The sequence below is a fragment of the Gadus macrocephalus genome, chromosome 9 (genome assembly GCF_031168955.1).
Source record: "Gadus macrocephalus chromosome 9, ASM3116895v1".
NCBI classification, from domain to species: Eukaryota; Metazoa; Chordata; class Actinopteri; order Gadiformes; family Gadidae; genus Gadus; species Gadus macrocephalus.
In genome coordinates, this window is record NC_082390.1 from 17,918,766 (window position 1) to 17,938,411 (window position 19,646).

At 45.2% G+C, this 19,646-nt stretch overlaps 2 protein-coding genes across 3 annotated transcripts in view; one reads left to right on the forward strand and one right to left on the reverse strand.

Moving 5' to 3' along the window:
- Positions 1–3,781: 3,781 nt before the first annotated feature.
- blm (BLM RecQ like helicase) lies at positions 3,782–13,573 on the forward strand. Its single transcript, XM_060061865.1, has 21 exons — positions 3,782–4,118; positions 4,505–5,169; positions 5,639–5,750; positions 6,468–6,568; positions 6,647–6,773; positions 6,866–7,542; positions 7,618–7,794; positions 7,896–8,014; positions 8,714–8,827; positions 8,933–9,031; positions 9,150–9,298; positions 9,412–9,518; positions 9,699–9,859; positions 10,200–10,395; positions 10,539–10,729; positions 10,822–10,966; positions 12,015–12,214; positions 12,311–12,506; positions 12,735–12,857; positions 12,945–13,134; positions 13,239–13,573. Exons 1-21 carry the CDS (start codon positions 4,024–4,026, stop codon positions 13,405–13,407), a joined length of 4,113 nt encoding a protein of 1,370 aa, XP_059917848.1. The 5' UTR covers positions 3,782–4,023; the 3' UTR covers positions 13,408–13,573.
- Positions 13,574–13,700: 127 nt separating this feature from the next.
- LOC132465152 (FERM domain-containing protein 5) overlaps positions 13,701–19,646 on the reverse strand; it is a 51,898-nt gene continuing 45,952 nt past the window's right edge. For both annotated transcript variants that reach the window (XM_060061937.1, XM_060061936.1), the window contains one exon: positions 13,701–18,021. In XM_060061937.1, the coding sequence (XP_059917920.1) occupies positions 17,393–18,021 (629 nt within the window). In that variant the 3' untranslated portion in view covers positions 13,701–17,392. The remainder of the gene's footprint in view (positions 18,022–19,646) is intronic.

Genomic DNA, 19,646 nt, shown 5'->3' on the forward strand with positions numbered 1-19,646 from the left:
TCGCTGTATTACATCCTGGAATAAACCATCTATTCAACCCTCTGATCCAACCTGTCAAGTTGCTTTGATTTCGACTTCAAGAATTACTACTACGACTGAAAATACACAACGCAGAGTCTGTCCGAACAGTTTAGAAATAAGCTGAAATCTAACATTTGGTACCGTGACACCGTCTTGAAGAGAGAGGAGTCGAAGACGATTGCCTCTGAAGATTGCCCTGTGATCGAGAAGACCGCGCGCCCTGCCTGGGAAGACGTCTGATCTACCACAAGCCTCCATTGCCACAACCTCCAGATGGCTTACGACCTACGGCAACTCCTCGACTACTGCAAGCCAACAAATTGGCTCTTGCACACCAGACACGCATTTTGCTTTATTTTAGGTTTTCAAGCATCTTAAAATACCCAAATCATCGCTCCAATACACAAGTCAGCTAATGGCCTACAAGGAAATGCTGAAGCTAGTGTTAGTGATGGCGATAGAAATGGACAAGCTTGCGTGTACAAATATGCAACTAGAATTGCAAGGTTCACAGCCCAGTTGCATAAGTGGTCACAACCGTTGGATTGTAAGCAAGGTTAAAAAAAATAAAATAAAACTTCCCACAAACTAGTCAACATGGTCAATTGAAAGCCTGTACAAAACGACCCTGGAATAGTCAAATGCAGCTTTACTGCGGATGAATTAAGCCAAATTGCATAAACATCCAATGGTAAACAGTATACAAATGCAATCAAGGTTGCACTCACACTAGGCCATCTGGCCGTGACCGTCGCAACTGTGGCCTGGCCACGGTAGACTCTTGTACATACGCCATCACGTCGCTAGCATCCAAACAATTCTACCAAACCTTAACCAACTAGTGAAAAATGGAACAAAACTTTAGCACACACCCAGTGACTAATCACCTTGTCCAGGGGTGTTCCAACGTGGTTTACCAGAGGGCCTTGTGGACTTAAAGTAAGCCACACATTTGACAGAGACAGCACGGAATGACGTTAAACTAAGCTAATCTACAGGTTACTAGTGCTAGTGCAATTACATGAGCATTTTGCAATATTTGTACTCCAATGCTACGTAAAGCAGGCTTCTTCAGAAACCCATAGCCTGCTACATTGAATGGCAACGGTAACAAATCCTGACCAAGACCGAAAGATGGCTCTGGAAGCCACTACGGCCCACGCAGCAGATTACTGCGTGGACCGTGGTGGCTTCCAGATCAACCCTTCGGTGGACCATTCATACACATGTATTCCAAGGATGTTTTGAAGACACTGGAGTCCCATGGCACTAGATTCCTTTGAAGACTAAGTTGGTATGGGGGGGCCCAAAGGGGGCCCCCCCATAGATCTTGTCAGTCATCTAACACCTGTTAAGAAAAACACACACACATCACAAGATACAAATCAGCAAAGCTAGGTTAAAGGCACCCAGTGCAACTTTATGTAAACATTCAATGAAAAATAAACATTCAATTTCTAGTCTTTTTTACACGTAGTAAGTTTCAACAACTCCATACCATTACATATCGACATTCAAGGAGCAAAGATGAGACGTCGTTGTGTGGTGAGAACTGATAGAAAATCGTAAACAACAACAATCGCCGGTGGGGAGAAGCCATTTTTCCATTGACTGGAAGCCTGCTTTATTTATTGTAGGTTACAAAAAAGAAAGAAAATGGCGGCATTGTTGTTGTTATCGATTTTGTATCAGTTCTCACCACACAACGACGTCTCATCTTTGCTGCTTAAATGTCGGTATGTAGTTATTGAAACTTACTACATGTAAAAAAGACTAGAAATTGAATGTTTATTTTTAAGCCTCGAAAGTTGCACTGGGTGCCTTTAACAAACAGCGGCGACATGCATGTCAAGGTGCAAAGAGCAGGGATACTGATGGCTTGTGTCTGAGGAGACAGCCCAAAAACGTCAACATTTAATAAAGGAAAATAACTTTTACTCACTGCGGTGGTCCGTTTCGAAGTGCCATGTGGGTAGCAATATTTGTCTGGGCTGTTCAGTCACATGCCCACAAAAACAAACGCAACAACGCATACCTTCAGTTTGTATAAAGTGACAATAGTGATCTGCAATCTAGATCGAAAAATTTCAACCTCACTAAACTCAACCTCGATTGACACAGGCCGATGCGCAAAGTAAACCAAACCCATTTTGTGTTCACCTTTTATAAAGGGGTGCGTGACAGGTGATCTCAATTAAGAGCTAATCAGAAAGAACACACTGATCAGCCATGAGTGAGACGTTCAAAACGAGGACGAGGATTTAACGGAACGTGAGCTGCTACTTTAGCGAAAGCAGCGTCCCTAACAACCTGACGTCGTTGAAACATGCGAGCGAGCCGATCAAATCCTAATAACTATAAAACTAAAGATCAGACACAATCACTGACTGAAGATTATGCAAGTAAAAAGTATATTTCTCGCTAGAAATGTTATTAGAAACACGTTTAACGTTGAATCGGTCCTAAAATATTGCATTTCCCATTCAGATAATAAAGATTAATAAAGATCATACACAATCACTGACTGAAGATTATGTAAGGAAAAAGTGTTCTATATATATCTATGGGGACGACGACACGATTGTAGGGGGGGGGGGGGCACGTTAGTTGAAGGGGGGGGGGGCACGCTCGACAACGAGAGTTGGTTTTTATTGAACGCTCGACAACGAGAGTTGGTTTTTATTGAACGAGACTTCAACACGGAACAGCTGCACGAAACGATGGTCACGTCACTCTCGGTGACGGTGTCGACAACAATGAACACACGAACAATGTTAATAGAACAACACACAACCACATAACATCCCGAACCCATTAACCCCACTTAATCCTAACAACAAAACAAGTTAACAAAAGCCCCATTTGTCAACTGACAACCCCGATTCCCAGAATCCCCCGCGGCTCCGGAACACGGCGTAGTTTATATGAATCTTTATTATCTGAATGGGAAATGCAATATTTTAGGACAGATACACCATTAAACGCGTTTCTAATGACATTTCTAGCGAGAAATGTACATTTTCCTTACATAATCTTCAGTCAGTGATTGTGTATGATCTTTATGTATATTATATATATATATATATATATATATATATATATATATATATATATATATATATATATATATATATATATATATATATATATATATATATATATATATCATGTGTATATATATATATATATATATGTGTGTGTATATATATATATATAACATAAAAAATAGTTTCCTGGTTACCACGATTAAATCAATTCTCAGGGGCATTTTGTCTCAAGTGTTTTTGTAGTTTAGTTATTTGTAGTTACAATTACAGTTAACAATTGGCCTGTGTATATAATGGAGTAACATACCTTCCATGTGGTATGATCTGAGGTTATTTGTAATTGGCTGTTTCCTATTGTAATGTCATTTTCCTCAATCGTCTCAGCATACCACTATTATTCTGAAGGCATCATATTCTATTATTTTAAAAAGTGAAGGAGGTAGGACAATAGTGTGGAATAGTGGAAATTGTCCCAATTATATATAATTGTAGAGCAGCAAAATGCATGGCATTGATTGTTTAAGACAAAAAATAAATGGGATGAAAAAGAACACCAAGGGAAAGCAAAAATAAGTAAGGTATTTATTTTCTATTTTTGTACATTCTTGTTTTTGCCAGAATACTGTCAGAGCTTGTAGGCTCGTTTATTTACCATACATTGGGGACTACAGTTCTGGTCTTACAACTACATCTCCCATGATCCTCTCCCATGGCGCAAAATATGAATCACGTGAACCTTTTACGCGGAAAATCGGACGGAAGTAAAAATACGACCCAACAAATGATGAAGGAGCAACTGCAAAATACGGTTACAGCTTACTTGCAAAAATACTTTCTTTCGCGGTGAATCCCTCATGTTATTAAAGCGGAAATAGTCGTCTAACTGGACCTTGAACATTCAGGACACAGTAATGCCACAAGAGTTAGCTTTCTGAGCAGGAGTTACATCGCAACAATGGCCAGTCTCCCTCAGAACAACCTGCAGGAGCAGCTCGCCAGGCACTGCAACACTGCTCAGAGCAAGCTGTCGCTGGCCAAACCTAAAGCTGGGTGAGTACCTTAGTCACCAAGTTAGTCCTTCAATGTGTCACAGTGTCGAAACGCGGGATATAGCCACAATGTTTCGACTCGAGTTGTTGTTATGGTAGCCAATAACATGTCACAGTATGCCATGTTAAATATGCTATGTTATTATGTTACATTATATATGCGACCACAGCTGGTGAGTCAAATGTTGCTGACCAGCCCTTGCCTCCAGACATGACTCTTCTGTCATGTTGCATAATGGGGTTTCGGGAAAGAATGTTGTTACTCCTAGCACTGCTTATCCTTCTGTCTAAAAAGGTCCATTGCAGTGTACAATGTATATTTGTGTGGTTTAATGAGGTGATGACGATATCTATAATCTCAACTCATAGTGGTCCATCTTTTCACAGGTCATTTTCTTTTAAAAAGAAATCTATTTCAGGCACAACGAAAGTGGATGTCCCTTTCAAGTTACTTCAGTCTAATGTTTTGACAAAAAGAAGTGTCAATATTTCTTCCCCGACCATTCCAAACAAGCCAGAGATATCGAATCCAAATATCAACAGCTTCTTTGCATTAAACACTAAAACGAAGGTGGATTCTCCCAACATCACTGCGAGAAAGCTACCCTCCACGGTCACTGAAGTCATCCCTGACACCCCTCAAGACAAGCCTTCCTCCGGCAACAGCAGCAATCAAGTGGACCTAGCAGCATCTTTTGTATTCCCAGAAGACGACTGGGATGATTTTAATGACTTCGAAACCCCTGTCAAAGTGAAAAGCAGTCTAGAAACTTCAGGTAGGACTGATAAGAAATGTTCCAATAAAAACGATGAACTTAAGAAAACAAGCCACAATGATGCAGAATGTAGCATCATCACTGCAGCAAACGGATACAGAACCAAAACGAGTCCAAAGCACAACGAGCTAAGGGAGACTAACAGCCCGGACCTTTGGGGGCCGGAGGATTCGCCAGTCAAAATGCCACAAAGACGACCCAAAACTGGGCGCACACCTGTTCTGAGTGATGATGAAGAGGATGCAGCAGGGGTCACACCTGTACAAGAAGTGACGGGTAATTGTTATCCTATCAGCTGTTGTACTGTTCAGTCCTTCCAGAAAATCCAAAAATCCTTCATTATGCGGAACGTTTTCTTAAAATATGCAATGAAATTGCAGGAACTTGTGAAAAAATGGCAACAGGGGGAAATGGCTGCTCTTATGTGAAGTAAAAGCAACATTTTTCAACTTTCTGCTACGATATATGTGACTTTTTTGCAACGAAAATGCGGGGATTATGAAATCATGCAAGCCCCGCATATTTTTCCCGGAAATCTGCAATTTATGCGGTGAAAGTGCGGCATATTTGAAAAAATGCATCCCCCGCATGAATATGCAGACTTTGGTTGATTATGCGTTGAATTATGCGATCGCATAATCGCACGGGACTGACTGTTAATGCTTTATGTTTATGATGGATCACATTCCACGACAAATGATGTTAAAGCAGAACCTGTTGTGTGTTGTTATTATTGTTCATGCAGAAGATCAGACCAGATGGAGCCTTGGTGATGAGTCTGAACCTGACAATGACTTCATTCCTCCGTCGCCTGTCCCTGAGGAGAAGAGCTGCCAAAACTCTGCCATAGAGAAAAGGTTAATTGTTATAATATTATAATTTTTGAGAAATCCATCATTTGTAAATGGGTTATATTTACCAAGAACACTTACAATTTAATATTCACATAAGATTTCAAGCTATGAGCTTCGTTTGTTGACATTTTGTGAATTTCACAGAAAACACAGTGCCACGTCCTATTGCAGAATAGATTCTGAAGTTATAGATATCCATGAGGAAAATAAATATCTTATTTATTATATTTTAACTTTATTATATTTTAACTTGACCTCTTAAACTCGAAGTTCCCCAGATTTGGGAAGACCGTGATCAATCTCACAGCAAAAGGCATACAACACTGCCCTTATTATGTAGAAATAGCCATATCAAATTAAACATGAGAAACTCTGCTACAAGTACATATAAGTCATTTTTTGCACACACCAAACACAACTCCAACTCCAACACCAAGCATATTAATAAGACAAATTAGACAATTAAAAATTGGCTGGAGCTTAAGAGGTTAAATGTCAAACTTCTTTAACTTGCTAAACTGAGTGAGTGAAAGAAGCATAGCCCGTTTAGTAATTATCATCCAGATGACTAATTTGTTGATTATGAATGTATAAAACGAAGGGCATATTGTTGGTGTCCAAGCTGGCTTTGAGATTGTTTCAGTTATTTAAAGCTGAAGCAAGTTGGTAAATGGTCAGTTGTCCTGGCATCGTCATGACAATCATTTGTTTTTTAAACAGACTGAGAGCTGATTCTGAAATCCAACACAGCCCTGCAAATCCAAAAGAGTCTTCCACAATACTGCCTACAGTTTCTAAATCCCAACCGACAGAAACAAGAGGTACGCTTTTACCTGTCAATGTTACTCAAAGTAACCAAAAGTAGGTCTGCAGGAACTAATTATCGGTCTTTCTTCTAGATACAGAGAAAGAGGAGGAACTCTTTAGCATAATGCAGACCATTTGCAAACTGGTGGACTGTATCCCAGAGCATGAACTGATAGGCCTGTCCTGTGGAACGGAGCTTCTCCTCAACCGGGCTCTCAGGTATGTGCATTTGAAAATTAGGCGGAGTTTGTGTAATGGCGCTGAAGTGATTTAATGTCAGTGTGTGTCATGTAATTTCCTTTCTCTTTTAGAAAGAGGATTATTGCAATTGGAAACAACGCTCCCTTCAGTCGGCAACAGCCAGACAGTACTGTCATGGTGGAGCCCAGCGTGAAGAAACAGACTTATGCTTGTGTCACTCCCAGCACAACGCCAATTCCCCAGAGGCCGATTCCCTTCAAGAGATCTTCCATCGTCTCCAATGACTCACGTGATGATGCTCTATTTGACGACTCGGACTGCTATATCAACACTTTTCAGTCTCCTTGTATTCCTGATTCGCGCAGCGTTCCTGCTAGGACCAAGTTCCCAGAAGGCAATAGGAGGACATTTGGAAGCCAGAGTATTAGCGATTCCCTTATTGATAGCCCCTCCAACCAATCCCCTTATGTTCCTAAAAACAAAAATGCACAACTGGACAGTTCGGATCTCTTCTTCTCCCCCAAGAGTTCAGCCGCTGATGTGAAAAGGTGTAGCAGTATCCCCATGGGAACAACCCCGAGAGCCGCCGACACCGACCCCAAGGATGGCTTCGTGGACGACTTTGACATCGATGATTTTGATGAAATGGATATCCCGGATTACTTTGGCGAACCCCAGAGTTCCTCCATGGGAAGTTCTACCGCTGTGGCCAAACCGGTCTACTCTTCAACACAAAGACTTCCAGCGACGCCAGTCTCTGCACCAAAGCCCACCATAATCTCCCCAGGTTATTACAACCCCTCACCATCTCAATTTGATGATGATTTGACCCCTTTGACTAATTATCCCTTGCGTCTTGCAGAGCCCACTTACCGAAACCCTGCGCACGACCGCTTGAGAGGCTTCGGCTTTCCCCATTCGCAGGAGATGATGAAGGTCTTCCACAAGCGCTTCGGTCTTCATCAGTTCCGGTTCAATCAACTGGAAGCGATTAACGCCACAGTGTTGCGGGAGGATGCCTTCATTCTGATGCCCACCGGTGGGTACCACAGACTCTGCATGATCCGGTACATACACAGAGTGACCAGTGGAGACCCAATGACAGGCAGCTCTCTTATATATGCCCTTTCTGTGGATCAGGTGGTGGTAAAAGCCTCTGTTACCAGCTCCCTGCCTGCGTGTCTCCTGGCGTCAGTGTGGTGATCTCCCCGCTCAAGTCCCTCATCGTGGACCAGATCCAGAAGCTCACTACACTCGATGTAAGTGGGGCCCGTACAACACTTGCTCTGCGGGTTGAAAGCGGGGTAATAGTGTTGATGCACTTCAGTTAGAAAAAGTGTTGTGGAAGGAAGATTTGTACTCTTCACAAGTAAAGAGATCAGAAAACCGAAGTATAAAGTTTAATTACTTTAATTTTTAACTTAAACAATAAGTCATACAAGAGCCAAGCATGTTTTATCAGCTTTGGCAAACAGTTTTTAGAGTCTTGCTCTGTGGTTCCTCCCATAAGTTCCAAGCCAAGGTTGTTATCAAACCTTGCTCATACATGGCTTCCTCATCAACCAACTCCTGTTGTTTTAGTTATGCTCATGTTCTTCAAACACAACAAGGGAAACTGGGTGAAAGGTTTGCCACCGATACGTGGCAAGCCTTTCACCCAGTTATCCTCATCCTCTAACTTCGCCTCCCTTACCCTCTAACCTTGGGGGCTACCCCTGTCCATTCCTTTCACAACATTCTCTAACCATTAGGTTGTCTAGACCTTGACAGAATAATTCGATTGTACAAGGAATATTAGTCCATACTGTTGGCACAGAACATCTTTTCTAGAAACAAGAGTCTCTTCAGGAGGCCCACCAGACTCTGTGTGTCTCAACTCATTCATATTTCATATAAGTGATTATGAAAATGATTATAATCATTATCTCTTCTTGGGGTTGGGGGGTCTTTCTGTTCAGATTCCAGCCACAAGTCTCTCGGGGTCAAAAAGTGAAGGCGAAGCGTCGAGCATCTACCAGCAGATGTCCAAGAAGGATCCCATCATCAAACTGCTCTACGTCACCCCTGAGAAGGTAGAGAGCGCCCGGTCAATGGAGACGAGCCCTGCTTCTGATTGGCTCCAGTGGTATCTACATGTATGTATGACGAGAGTGTTGACCCTGTGGCGGTTGCTCTAGGTGAGTGCCAGTAACCGGCTGATCAGCGCCCTGCAGAATCTGTTTGAGAGAAACCTCCTTGCACGGTTTGTCATCGACGAGGCCCACTGCGTCAGTCAGGTGTGTACGAACACTCCCCCCCCCTACATTAGGTGGTGGTACTAGTAGTAACACGATGGGGTTCAGGCCTTCTATTCGAGCAAACAGGGTAAACCATGTGCCGTTGTCTGCTCATCAGTGGGGCCACGACTTCCGGCCGGACTACAAGAAGTTGCACGAGCTGCGGCAGAAGTTCCCGGGGGTGCCCATCATGGCTCTGACGGCCACGGCCACGCCGCGCGTCCAGAAGGACATCCTCAACCAGCTGCAGATGTCCAAGCCCCAGGTGTAGGTGTTCCAGCGCCCGCTACGGCCACGGCGGCACAACCTTCCCGCCTATTGTTTAACTGTCGTTTAGTTGTTTGACAACAGCCTCATATTTAGGATTGACCTGATTGCAGGTTCACCATGAGCTTCAACCGAACCAACCTGAAGTACGTCGTGCTGCCCAAGAAACCCAGGAATGTGGCCGATGACTGCATCACCTGGATCAAGAAGCACTACCCGCGTAAGGCTGGCCACATGTTCCTACCGCTTCTCGGCCCTTCCTCAACCCGGATAAGAAGTTTAAAATAACCAACATTCTGAATTTGCCATATTGATACAAAGAGGCTCCACCTCCCTCCTCCATGCTGCTTCTCTCTCCTGCTGATACTTCTCCATCTCTGCCTTGCTTAACGTATTGCAGGTGACTCGGGCATAGTGTACTGCCTCTCCCGTAGCGACTGTGACTCCATGGCAGAAAGCCTGCAAACGGCAGGCTTGCAGGCCCTGTCGTATCACGCAGGGATCAATGACGGAGACCGGGAGTACGTGCAGACCAAGTGGATCAACCAGGACGGCTGCCAGGTAGCGGCGTTTATCTTTGGACTTTACTACACAAAATGTCATGAGCATAGTGGCACAGTGCATTTGGTTTGCATCCAATACCTCCTGTCCAGCTCGTCTTGTAGCGCATGGCACCAACATGTACATCATCATGTTTTATTAAGTATTCAATGAAAACAGATGGTGTTAGGATAGTTTGAGTATGGGAGAGGTATCTAATCCAAGGATGTGTACAGTTGCTGCATTGCAGACATTTGGGTTCATCACCTTTTGGCTGGGAGTCCAACACCCTAGTGTTGTGCTCTGAACTGCGCTGTACGTAGAGAGCCAGCCAGATGACTAAACAGTACCGTGTCGGCAGGTCATCTGTGCCACCATAGCCTTTGGCATGGGCATCGACAAGCCGGACGTGCGCTACGTGATCCACGCCAGTCTGCCCAAGTCGGTGGAGGGCTACTACCAGGAGTCTGGGCGCGCGGGCAGGGACGGGGAGGTGTCCCACTGCATCCTGTTCTACTCCTACAGCGACGTGGTCCGCCTCAAGAGACTCATCATGCGTGCGTCTGGCCCCATGGGCCCTCATTCGTTATTCACTTCAAATATCTTAGTCTCCCTTTTGAATTCATAGCACCCTTGTCCTTGGTCTTGGCATTCATTTTTCGTCATGTTATTCATGTGTTTTTTTTTTTTTTTTTAACAGTGGATAAGGAAGGGAACAAACATGCCAAGACAACGCACTTCAACAACCTACACAGCATGGTTAATTTCTGCGAGAACCTGATGGAGTGCAGAAGAGTCCAGCTGCTTGCCTACTTTGGTGAGATCAAGTTCAATGCCAGCTTCTGTAAGGACCACCCAAAGGTCATATGTGACAACTGTGCAAGGCCCAACGTAAGTCAACTTCTAATTTGAAGTCTTGTACTCAACCGGTATGTCTGCGTGCATACTGAATATCTAAGGTTGTTCTCCTATGTGTGCCACAGCAATACAAGGTGAGAAATGTCTCGGAGGACGCCCAGAAGATCTTGAGGTTCGTCCAGGATAACTGTGAGAAGGTGGGGGCGAGGTTTGGCCGGACAGGGCAGCAGACCAGGCTGACTCTGAACATGCTGGTGGACATCTTCATGGGTAAGAACCACATACTGCCTACGATTTACCAGTGCATGTCTTGCAATAGAACTAACACATGTGGGCAGCATAGTCGTCATAGTAGTGGCTGGGATGTTGGGTCCAAAGGTAGGGAGGTAAGCACAGCCTCCCTCTAGTCCAGGGGTGTCAAACTCATTTTAGCTCAGGGGCCACATGGAGGATAATCTATTCCCAAGTGGGCCGGACCGGTAAAAATATGGCATAATTATGTAAAATTAAACATGCTGTGAGCACACCAAACACAGGTTTCCCATTTACTTCCGTGAAGAAAAAGGACGATGACCATTTTTCTTGGAAAACTCTGCACTCTGTGTCCACCTTTCGTCTTTTTGACAGAGACATTTTGGGGCAATGAGAGTGCCAAAGCGCATAATGTTGAAAGTATTAGGCAGAACGACAAGGTAGCTCCGGGCTAGCTGCACTACCTGTTTATACTTGCTCCCTGCTCAGCCCCGGTATAAAGTTTGCTTGCTTAACATAATTGCTATTGCGACTTCTAGTGGACACATTAAGAACAGCAGTTTCCACTTTCATTGAAAAATAGCAGATTACATTCCAAAGCGACTTCCAGTTACACACAATTGTCCAGTAGTTCAATGTACAACAAATTAATCAGTGCCAGTCAATGCAATCCATGTAATGCTAGGAAGGATTTTTATAAAAAAAAAAATATATATATAATGAATATAAATATATAATACAATATATATTTTTTTACAATACTGTACTTCACAAAATCATCTCGCGGGCCGGATTAAACCCGTTCGCGGGCCTGATCCGGCCCGCGGGCCGTACGTTTGACACCCCTGCTCTAGTCAAACCCTTACCTGCTCAACATGCATCTCAAACACATTCGCTGCCAGTCGGTTGGATAGAAACCTCTGCTAAATATCTCAATATAATATATAATATAATATATATCTAAAGATAAATGGCAACGTCCACATTGAGAATCAATGGCCAATGAGCGTTGGGTGTTTCACTGAGGAACTGGCCCGTTGAGTCTCCCTGAACTGTTGTCCGCCAGGGTCCAAAACGGCCAAGGTGCAGACGGGGATGTTCGGCATCGGAGCGGCCTACTCCAGGCACAACGCCGACCGGCTCTTCAAGAAGCTGGTCCTGGACAACGCGCTGGTGGAGGACCTCTACATCACCAACCACGGCCAGGCCGTGGCCTACATCTCCGCCGGGCCCAAGGCCGTCAACATCATGTCTGGACACGCTCAGGTAGAGAGCAGCACCTCTCAGCCTGGTGGGAGGACGGAGACCACCGGTGTGTTTGTGTGAGTGTAACAGCCCCCCCCCCCCCCCCCCCCTCCTCAGGTGGAGTTCTACGAGACGGAGAGCGCCTCCAGCATCATGAAGAACAAGGCGTCCGTGACCACAAACGTGTCCGAGAGGGACGCGATGAGCCAGAAGTGTCTCCAGGAGCTCACCGACCTGTGCAAGAAGCTGGGCAAGGTGTTCGGAATCCACTACTTCAACATCTTCTCCACCGTCACACTCAAAAAGATAGCCAGTAAGTAAAGTGTGTGTGTCTGTGAGAGAGCAAATCAAAGGAAGCTGTAAAACAGAAAACCAGGTCCCTAACCTTTGGATACTTTTCAAGTATCCAGTCAAGCTTGACGCGACGCGTCACGTCTATGGAATAATGTTTGTTTGTCAGCCCCGTCACATCCCTCGGGATCGCGCCGTGCCGGTGTTCGTTGGTGTCCTCTGACCCGCGGCACTGTCCTCTGACCCACAGAGACCATGTCCTCCGAGGCGGAGGTCCTCCTCCAGATCGACGGCGTGACGGAGGACAAGCTGGAGAAATACGGCGCCGAGGTCATCGAGCTGCTGCAGAAGTACTCCAAGTGGCAGGCGCCCGGTGAGTGACGCGGGAGGCCGGTGCATTGGCCGAGGGTCTGGGGCGTGTCCAGCTAACCCTGTCCCCCCCCCCCCCCCCCCTGTACAGTTGACGCGCCAGAGACCGCCGAGGCCGCCGGCGGGTGGATAGACATGTCGCGCGATCGTCAGGGTGACGAGAACGCCCACCAGTCCACCTACTTCGGCAACCAGGTGAGCCGGGGGCAGAAGAGGAAGAAGAGTCCCTTCCACATGCTGGCCAAGAAGAAGAAGGGCCGCGCCAACAAGGACTCCAGCGGGTGCGTACGGGTCGCCTCTCCCGCATGGCGCAGCATATCTCCTCCTGCGTTTCCTTTTAAAGTGTGTCTAATTTTCGTGTGTTGGTTTTGTGTTTTCGGTGTAGTCGTGGCAACGGCGGCAATAAGTCGTGGCCGTCCAAAGGCCAGTCGGCAGGGCGCGGGAGGGGCTCCCCGGCCGACGCTGGCTCCGGACGGAGGCCGGGCTTCATGGCCATCCCCACCCCGCAGACCAACCGGCGGCCCTTCCTCAAACCCAACTACTCCAACTCCTGAACACTCCCCAGACTAACCGGGTTTCATTTGTCTTAATATGTTGTTCGTTTTGTTCTAGCTGTTCTAAGCTGTTTTTTACTTAATGGAGCTGCGTTCGCACCTCATGTCTTTTTTTCACTGTATTTCCTTTAAAATAAAGTATTTTTCACATTTGTGATGCTAAATATATTAGTCTGGAATATTATGTCTTGCAATGTTTGTGTTTTTCCACTAGGTGTCAGTATCGCTTTGCTATTAAACATGCAAGCATGAGAGGAGTTAATCTTGGAACTACAGAACACAGGAGAACTCGGTACATATTTTTCTATGTTTATTTCAAGTTAGGGTAGCTGTAATGGCACCAGTTACAAGGAACTATTAGACAAATAAATGTATACTGACTTCTAGAGAAGGGTTACTGTATAAACATGGGACTGGAATGGATCGGACTGCACATGAACTCGATTTGGCACATGGATGTGTGTGTGTATATATATGTATATATATTGTGTATACATATTCAATAAATCAAAAGCAACTCCATCCCTAGGACAGAAAATCAGGGTTTATTAAATGCAACCTACAGATGTGTATGATGCATATACTGCATGCATACGCCTGTCTGCACAGTCAATCAATCTTGGAACTGTTTTACTATAAGAGTGTTCACATGCCCTCTGCATAATTAAAGTAATCAATTTACATCTGATATGTCTAATATCAAAGTTCAGCCCAGATGATTGGTCGTAATCCAGCCAATCCAGTCATTGTAAAGCATTCTATAAGGTGTACTATCAGAGAGATGTGTTAAGGTTTGCTTCCTTAGATGTTGAAGACTACATATGTATGTATACTAAGAATACTTAGTATGAATACTAAGGGTTTTCAAGTAGCTGGACCTTTTGAAACAAACTTTTAAATTGTATTGGATGCACCTTGTTCAAGCATGGACTCCCCTACCTATATTCAGCCTATTGTTGGCTCAGTGAATAATGTAAACATGACAGAAACCTGAAACAAAGGAGTAAGAACTAAGCTTTATCACATGGAACATACCTGCACTGATCACTTGAGTCAATAAACAGTGTATAGCCAAACATGTGTCTGCTCATTAAACAATGCAAAAGGGAGACACAAACTAGTAGAAAGATTCATTCTTATTTTTTTCTGTTAAAATGGGCAAGATTTCCAAATTTTACAATTTGTTAGGTTTCATCTTCGCCACTTTCAGTGATATTTAAGCAAACGCACGCTGAAGCCAGGGAAGCATCAAAACAAGACATGTAAAAATAAGAAAACGATTTGAATCTATTTCACGTCACAAATGACAGTGACAAAATAGCTTGATTGCATTTCCAATGTAGGTCTGGTTCACAGATGTTATGTGATCTGTTACAGGTTTTGTACAAATAAAAGCAAATCAAAATAGGCTTGTAGTTCAATATCAAACATTCAATGTTAGATTTTTGTACTTTGTCATTTTCATTGCTGTTGACAATTCCACTGATTATTGCTTGTTGAATACTATTACCTATTGGTGAACGCTACATAATGCTAAGAGATGCATGAGAAAGGACCACTAAGGACTATACTGTTTGGTCTCCGTTGTGCTGTAAAATGTCTGTGAGAGAATGTTGTCAAACCCCTCGTATTGAAACCCCACTGCTGAAATTCCTCCCTAGACGTATTTGACTCATACATACAAACTATGCATCTTACTTCATACACCCTGTTAAAAACACTCCCAATGAATATGATCCTCTCCCAATGACTATCTTGAAGACTATACTAGCAATGTAATCCAACTGTTGATGCATTAAGCTAGTGGTGCTTCTCCTTAACCCTGTCTACCTGGGCCCAGGTGAGATATGACTCAGAAACCGCCTAAAGGTAGGCCTACACAGCCCTATGTGGTTTGATAAACACACAACACTGGCTCTTTACTAGGAAGGGGCCGCCACCAACCACTAGGGGGACAGGTTGTAGACGGTGGGCTGCTTCATAGGGTTCATCCATGAGGCTTCAACATGGGAGCCCAGTTCATTCAAATCACCAAGTGCTCAAGTTCCCTTTCTAAGATTCTTTTATACCTTCAAATAAGGAGACTAGTCACTGGATCTACTGTAATAAAATCCACTGACGTTCCATTGTTTTCCTTCCTTCCCTTTTCCTACTTTCTCAATCTGATCCAATTATTCTTTCTCTTTTAGCCCATATGACCGCCTTAACGTTTTGTCCAGTCCTACGTACTGACACTATAACACACGGTAACGCTTTATATATGAAGCGCATAGTAACGCTTTATCTATAAAGCGTTACCTTACACACTCCTAAACATAGCACCAGCACCTGGTACAGAAAGTAGAAACACAGTAGAAAATGTTGATATTACCCAGAATTCAGCAGGGATTTCAGAATTATTGCTCCTGTGAGCTGAACATGAGGCAGAGAAGTCTGCATAGTCGAATCTAAAACAAACGCAAAATGTACACAAGCGTAAATGTACAATTTCATAAGGTACATTTGAGATATTGAAAATGTACAAAACCTGGGAGCTGTAATGACATGTCCCTCACATTATCCAGACTGGATATCCTTCAAAACAAATGGGCTGTTATTGATGAGGAAAGGTTGTGCATACTGTGTGAAAGCTGCTTCGTTGCTGGTGGAGAGCCAGGTGTGATGGGATTGTGTGGATCTGGATAGAAGCTTTCTGAACGCGTCCCTCTCCTGTAAGTTCCTGTCGCTTTTGACCTCACTTGAAACACAGCGCTACAAAAGGTATAATTTAATCTTTCATAACAAAATAACTTCTGTTAAAATATACATGGGAAACCTGTAAGTATATATTATGAAATAAACTAATTTGTACAAAAGTACATAATTATTCTTACCCTAACAATAATTATATGATACAGAATCCTAAAAGCAAGTTTGATATGAAAACAAAATAAATCTGAATTCTGCATAAAAACCAAATTCAAAGTTGAATCATTCTGTTTTGAAAAGTAGCACAACTCAAGAGAATTGAGAGTTTTCAGAGTAAAGAATAAAAGTAAACGATGAGGACATTGCACAACTAACTTGACTAATTTTTATGCCAGTTGGTCTTCAAAAGAGACTGACCTTCAATACCTGTGAGACCGGCTTAAACACCTCTGCTTAATCACCTCTTACACTACACTTTTAATTACCAATTGATTTATAAAACTTTAGAAATACAAATCGAGTCTCTCTCTCTCTCTCACTTATTTGTACGCTGTGTATTAATACTTCAGTTGAAACCGTCCTGAAACAATCAAAAAAATCCCAAACCGTCGTTAGTTATCAACGTCTTGAAAAAGAAAAGGCAAGTGGTTTTCACCCTGGCTTCATGCTGCTGTGCAGACTCCAGCCGAGCATTTGACCCTTACTGGCCTTCGTCCGCACAGATGGTACCCTGAAGCCAGTCAGTGTTCTTTCTGACTACAACTTTTGAAACAAACTAAAATCTTCCCTTGTAATGATGATGACCTGGAGCGCCCCCCCCCCCCCCCATCACCTCTCAGCACTTGTGTTGATCCCCCTCAAAACAATAAATAACACAACTAGCTCGTTCCTCAAAAATAAGGAACTATTTAAATGATCTCAGTACTTCTGAATCCAGTTTCATATTTTTTTCATTTCTATTATTTGAAAAAATAAATACCTGAAATGACCTGAATAAGAAAAGAAAAGAAAAGAAAGAAGCAGAAATGTATCCGTGCTTCACAGGAGGGACAACAAAAGGGGGTGGAGCTGGGCAACAAGAGGCCGGACAGGAGAGCGCTCCGGGTGGCCGCGGTTCCTGGGAGAACTCTGGGGTGTCTGAGGCCCCCCGGGGGGGAGGATGACAGAAGCAGCGTTCATTCAGGCCTCCTTCAGGGTGCCGCCCCTCCGCCGCTCCACCCCCCCGCCGAGTCCCCCGCGTCGTCTTCTCTCGAAACCACCGCCACGCAACGACGACGACCGCGTCTCAGGCCTCCTCTCACTCGGCGGGGGCGCTCTCCTCCTCCGCCGCCCCCGCGCGCTCCTCCTCGAGGAGAAGGCCGCCCGCCCAGCGCAGCCGGCAGGCGAACCACCGCCGCAGCGGGCAGAAGTACTCCGAGTGGAACTGTTCGAACTCGGGCGTCTGCCGGATGTCGCTGAGGAAGGCCACGTCCAGGTCGGACTCGGTGAGCACGATGAGCAGCAGCAGCAGCGCGAACAGCAGGCCCACGGTCACCAGCAGCAGGCGCAGCACGCTCAGCACAAACTTGTTGGCCTGCTCCACCTCGCTGAGCGGCGCGCCCGCCCGCGGCGTCGCCCGGCCGCCGCCGTCCACCTCCCCCCCGCCGGGCTCCCCGGCCGTGGGGGTGCCGGCCTCCGACTCCTTCTCCTCCTGGATGCTGCCGGACGCCCCGTTGGCCGCCGCCGCCGCCGCGTGCTCCACGCTGCGGTGCTCGGCCACGGGCGTGGGCAGCACGCTGTCCGACGGGCTGTAGGCCTCGTCCGAGATGATGGAGGTGCTCCCGCCCACGTCGGCCGCCTGGCTCCGGGAGCGCGTCATGAAGGAGTCGCCGTGGGAGACGGAGCGCACCGGCGTGGAGTGGGCGCTGTCACGCAACGACTCCAGACCTTGTGACGGGCGGGGAGAGGAGTCATGAGAGCCGGTACTTCATGGTGCGCAACACAGGGCAGATCATCACAGAGACCTAACATGGTGGCCTTAGCATTTCTACACACACATTTGAATTATGTGATGTATGTCCACATACATACATAATATAAATAGATTGAATGACTTCCCAGAAATGTGTAAAAGTAATACACTGTAATTGCAGAAACAAACAAGCAACAATAAACAAGTTCAATGAATAGCGTCTCCTCACTATTGAGCGACTGAAGGTGTGGATCCCGAGCAGTATCAAGCTTCCTGCATGGCCTTCCTCTCAGACAAAGAGGAAGGCCATGCTGATAAACAAGGCCTAAAGGCTACAGTAGTTAGCAACATGCTGGCATTTGAACAGGACCCAGGCCAACTGAGAGAGGAAGACCAGGTTGATAGCTGACACCTATAGCCTAGATGTGTGTGTACACAGTAGGGTTGTGTAATGATGGTGTGTTGCAGAACACAGCCCAGCAGGCTCCGTCCAGAGGGCAGGAACATGCCCGTGGTTCCTCCTGGGTCTAGAAGACAGCAGATGGTGTTTAGCTGTTCAGCAGGATACTGAGCTGAAAGACGGGATGTGAGCTCCATGATTTATCCTCTGTCTGAATGTACTCCGTCTGCATGTAGTGTTGTGGTCTCCGTTGGGCCCTCGCTCATTAGGACTAGAGTACATTTATAGGACATTTAAGGACATATATAAATAACTATATGTCCTAGTCACATGACCAGAGGCAGATTTTATTCCGTTTGTGAGTGTTTCAGGTTTCAGGCTTCGAGTTTTATTTACGTTTAATTTTGTTTTCTAACATCGACACCATTATCACCGTTTTGTAATTCTATAACTATGGCTCCAAAGCTGTTTCAGACGGTGTAAAAAGCCATGATTCATAGATCAATATAGTTCATAATGTGCTTAAAATACCCGTTGCAGCTAAATGTGTGTACCCGACTTCAGAGTGTAGTTTGCACTGCGGATATCAGTGGTAAAGACACTGCTGACGATCACAGCTCTCTCTAATGTCACTGAACAAAATGTGCACATCGACCGCGGGAGAAGAGCGTTGAACATAGGGGTGAAAGCCCTCCCCCATCTCCAGGAACCATTAGCACTGTTCACAGTTTTTCAGCAATTTGTATCATGATGTTACAACTCATCGTGCTAAACTGCAGGCGATGTTATACTGCAATCTATACAACAGAACGCATCTGCATAAAAAGCCGGAGCAAACACACGATCATGTCATGAATATGAAGTGAATCCTCCCTCAAAAGACGGAGAAGGTAATGGAGACAAATGTTCCAGCTACAATGCTGACACTTTCTGCCATTCCTGCAGAAACAGCTTGTGCTTAGCCTGCAGAACACAGACCGTCCGGACTCTGACAGATAGGCGACCGCCCCCCCCCCCACTGCCTGCCCCGCCAACTCCCGAGCAAGACGTCTGAGGGGCAGAAGAGAGGATCGAAAATAGAGACCCCCGTGTGCCACTAGCCCACCGCTAGCCTACCGCTTGCCCACCACTAGCCCACCACTAGCCCACCGCTAGCCCACCGCTAGCCCACCGCTAGCCCACCACTAGCCCACCACTAGC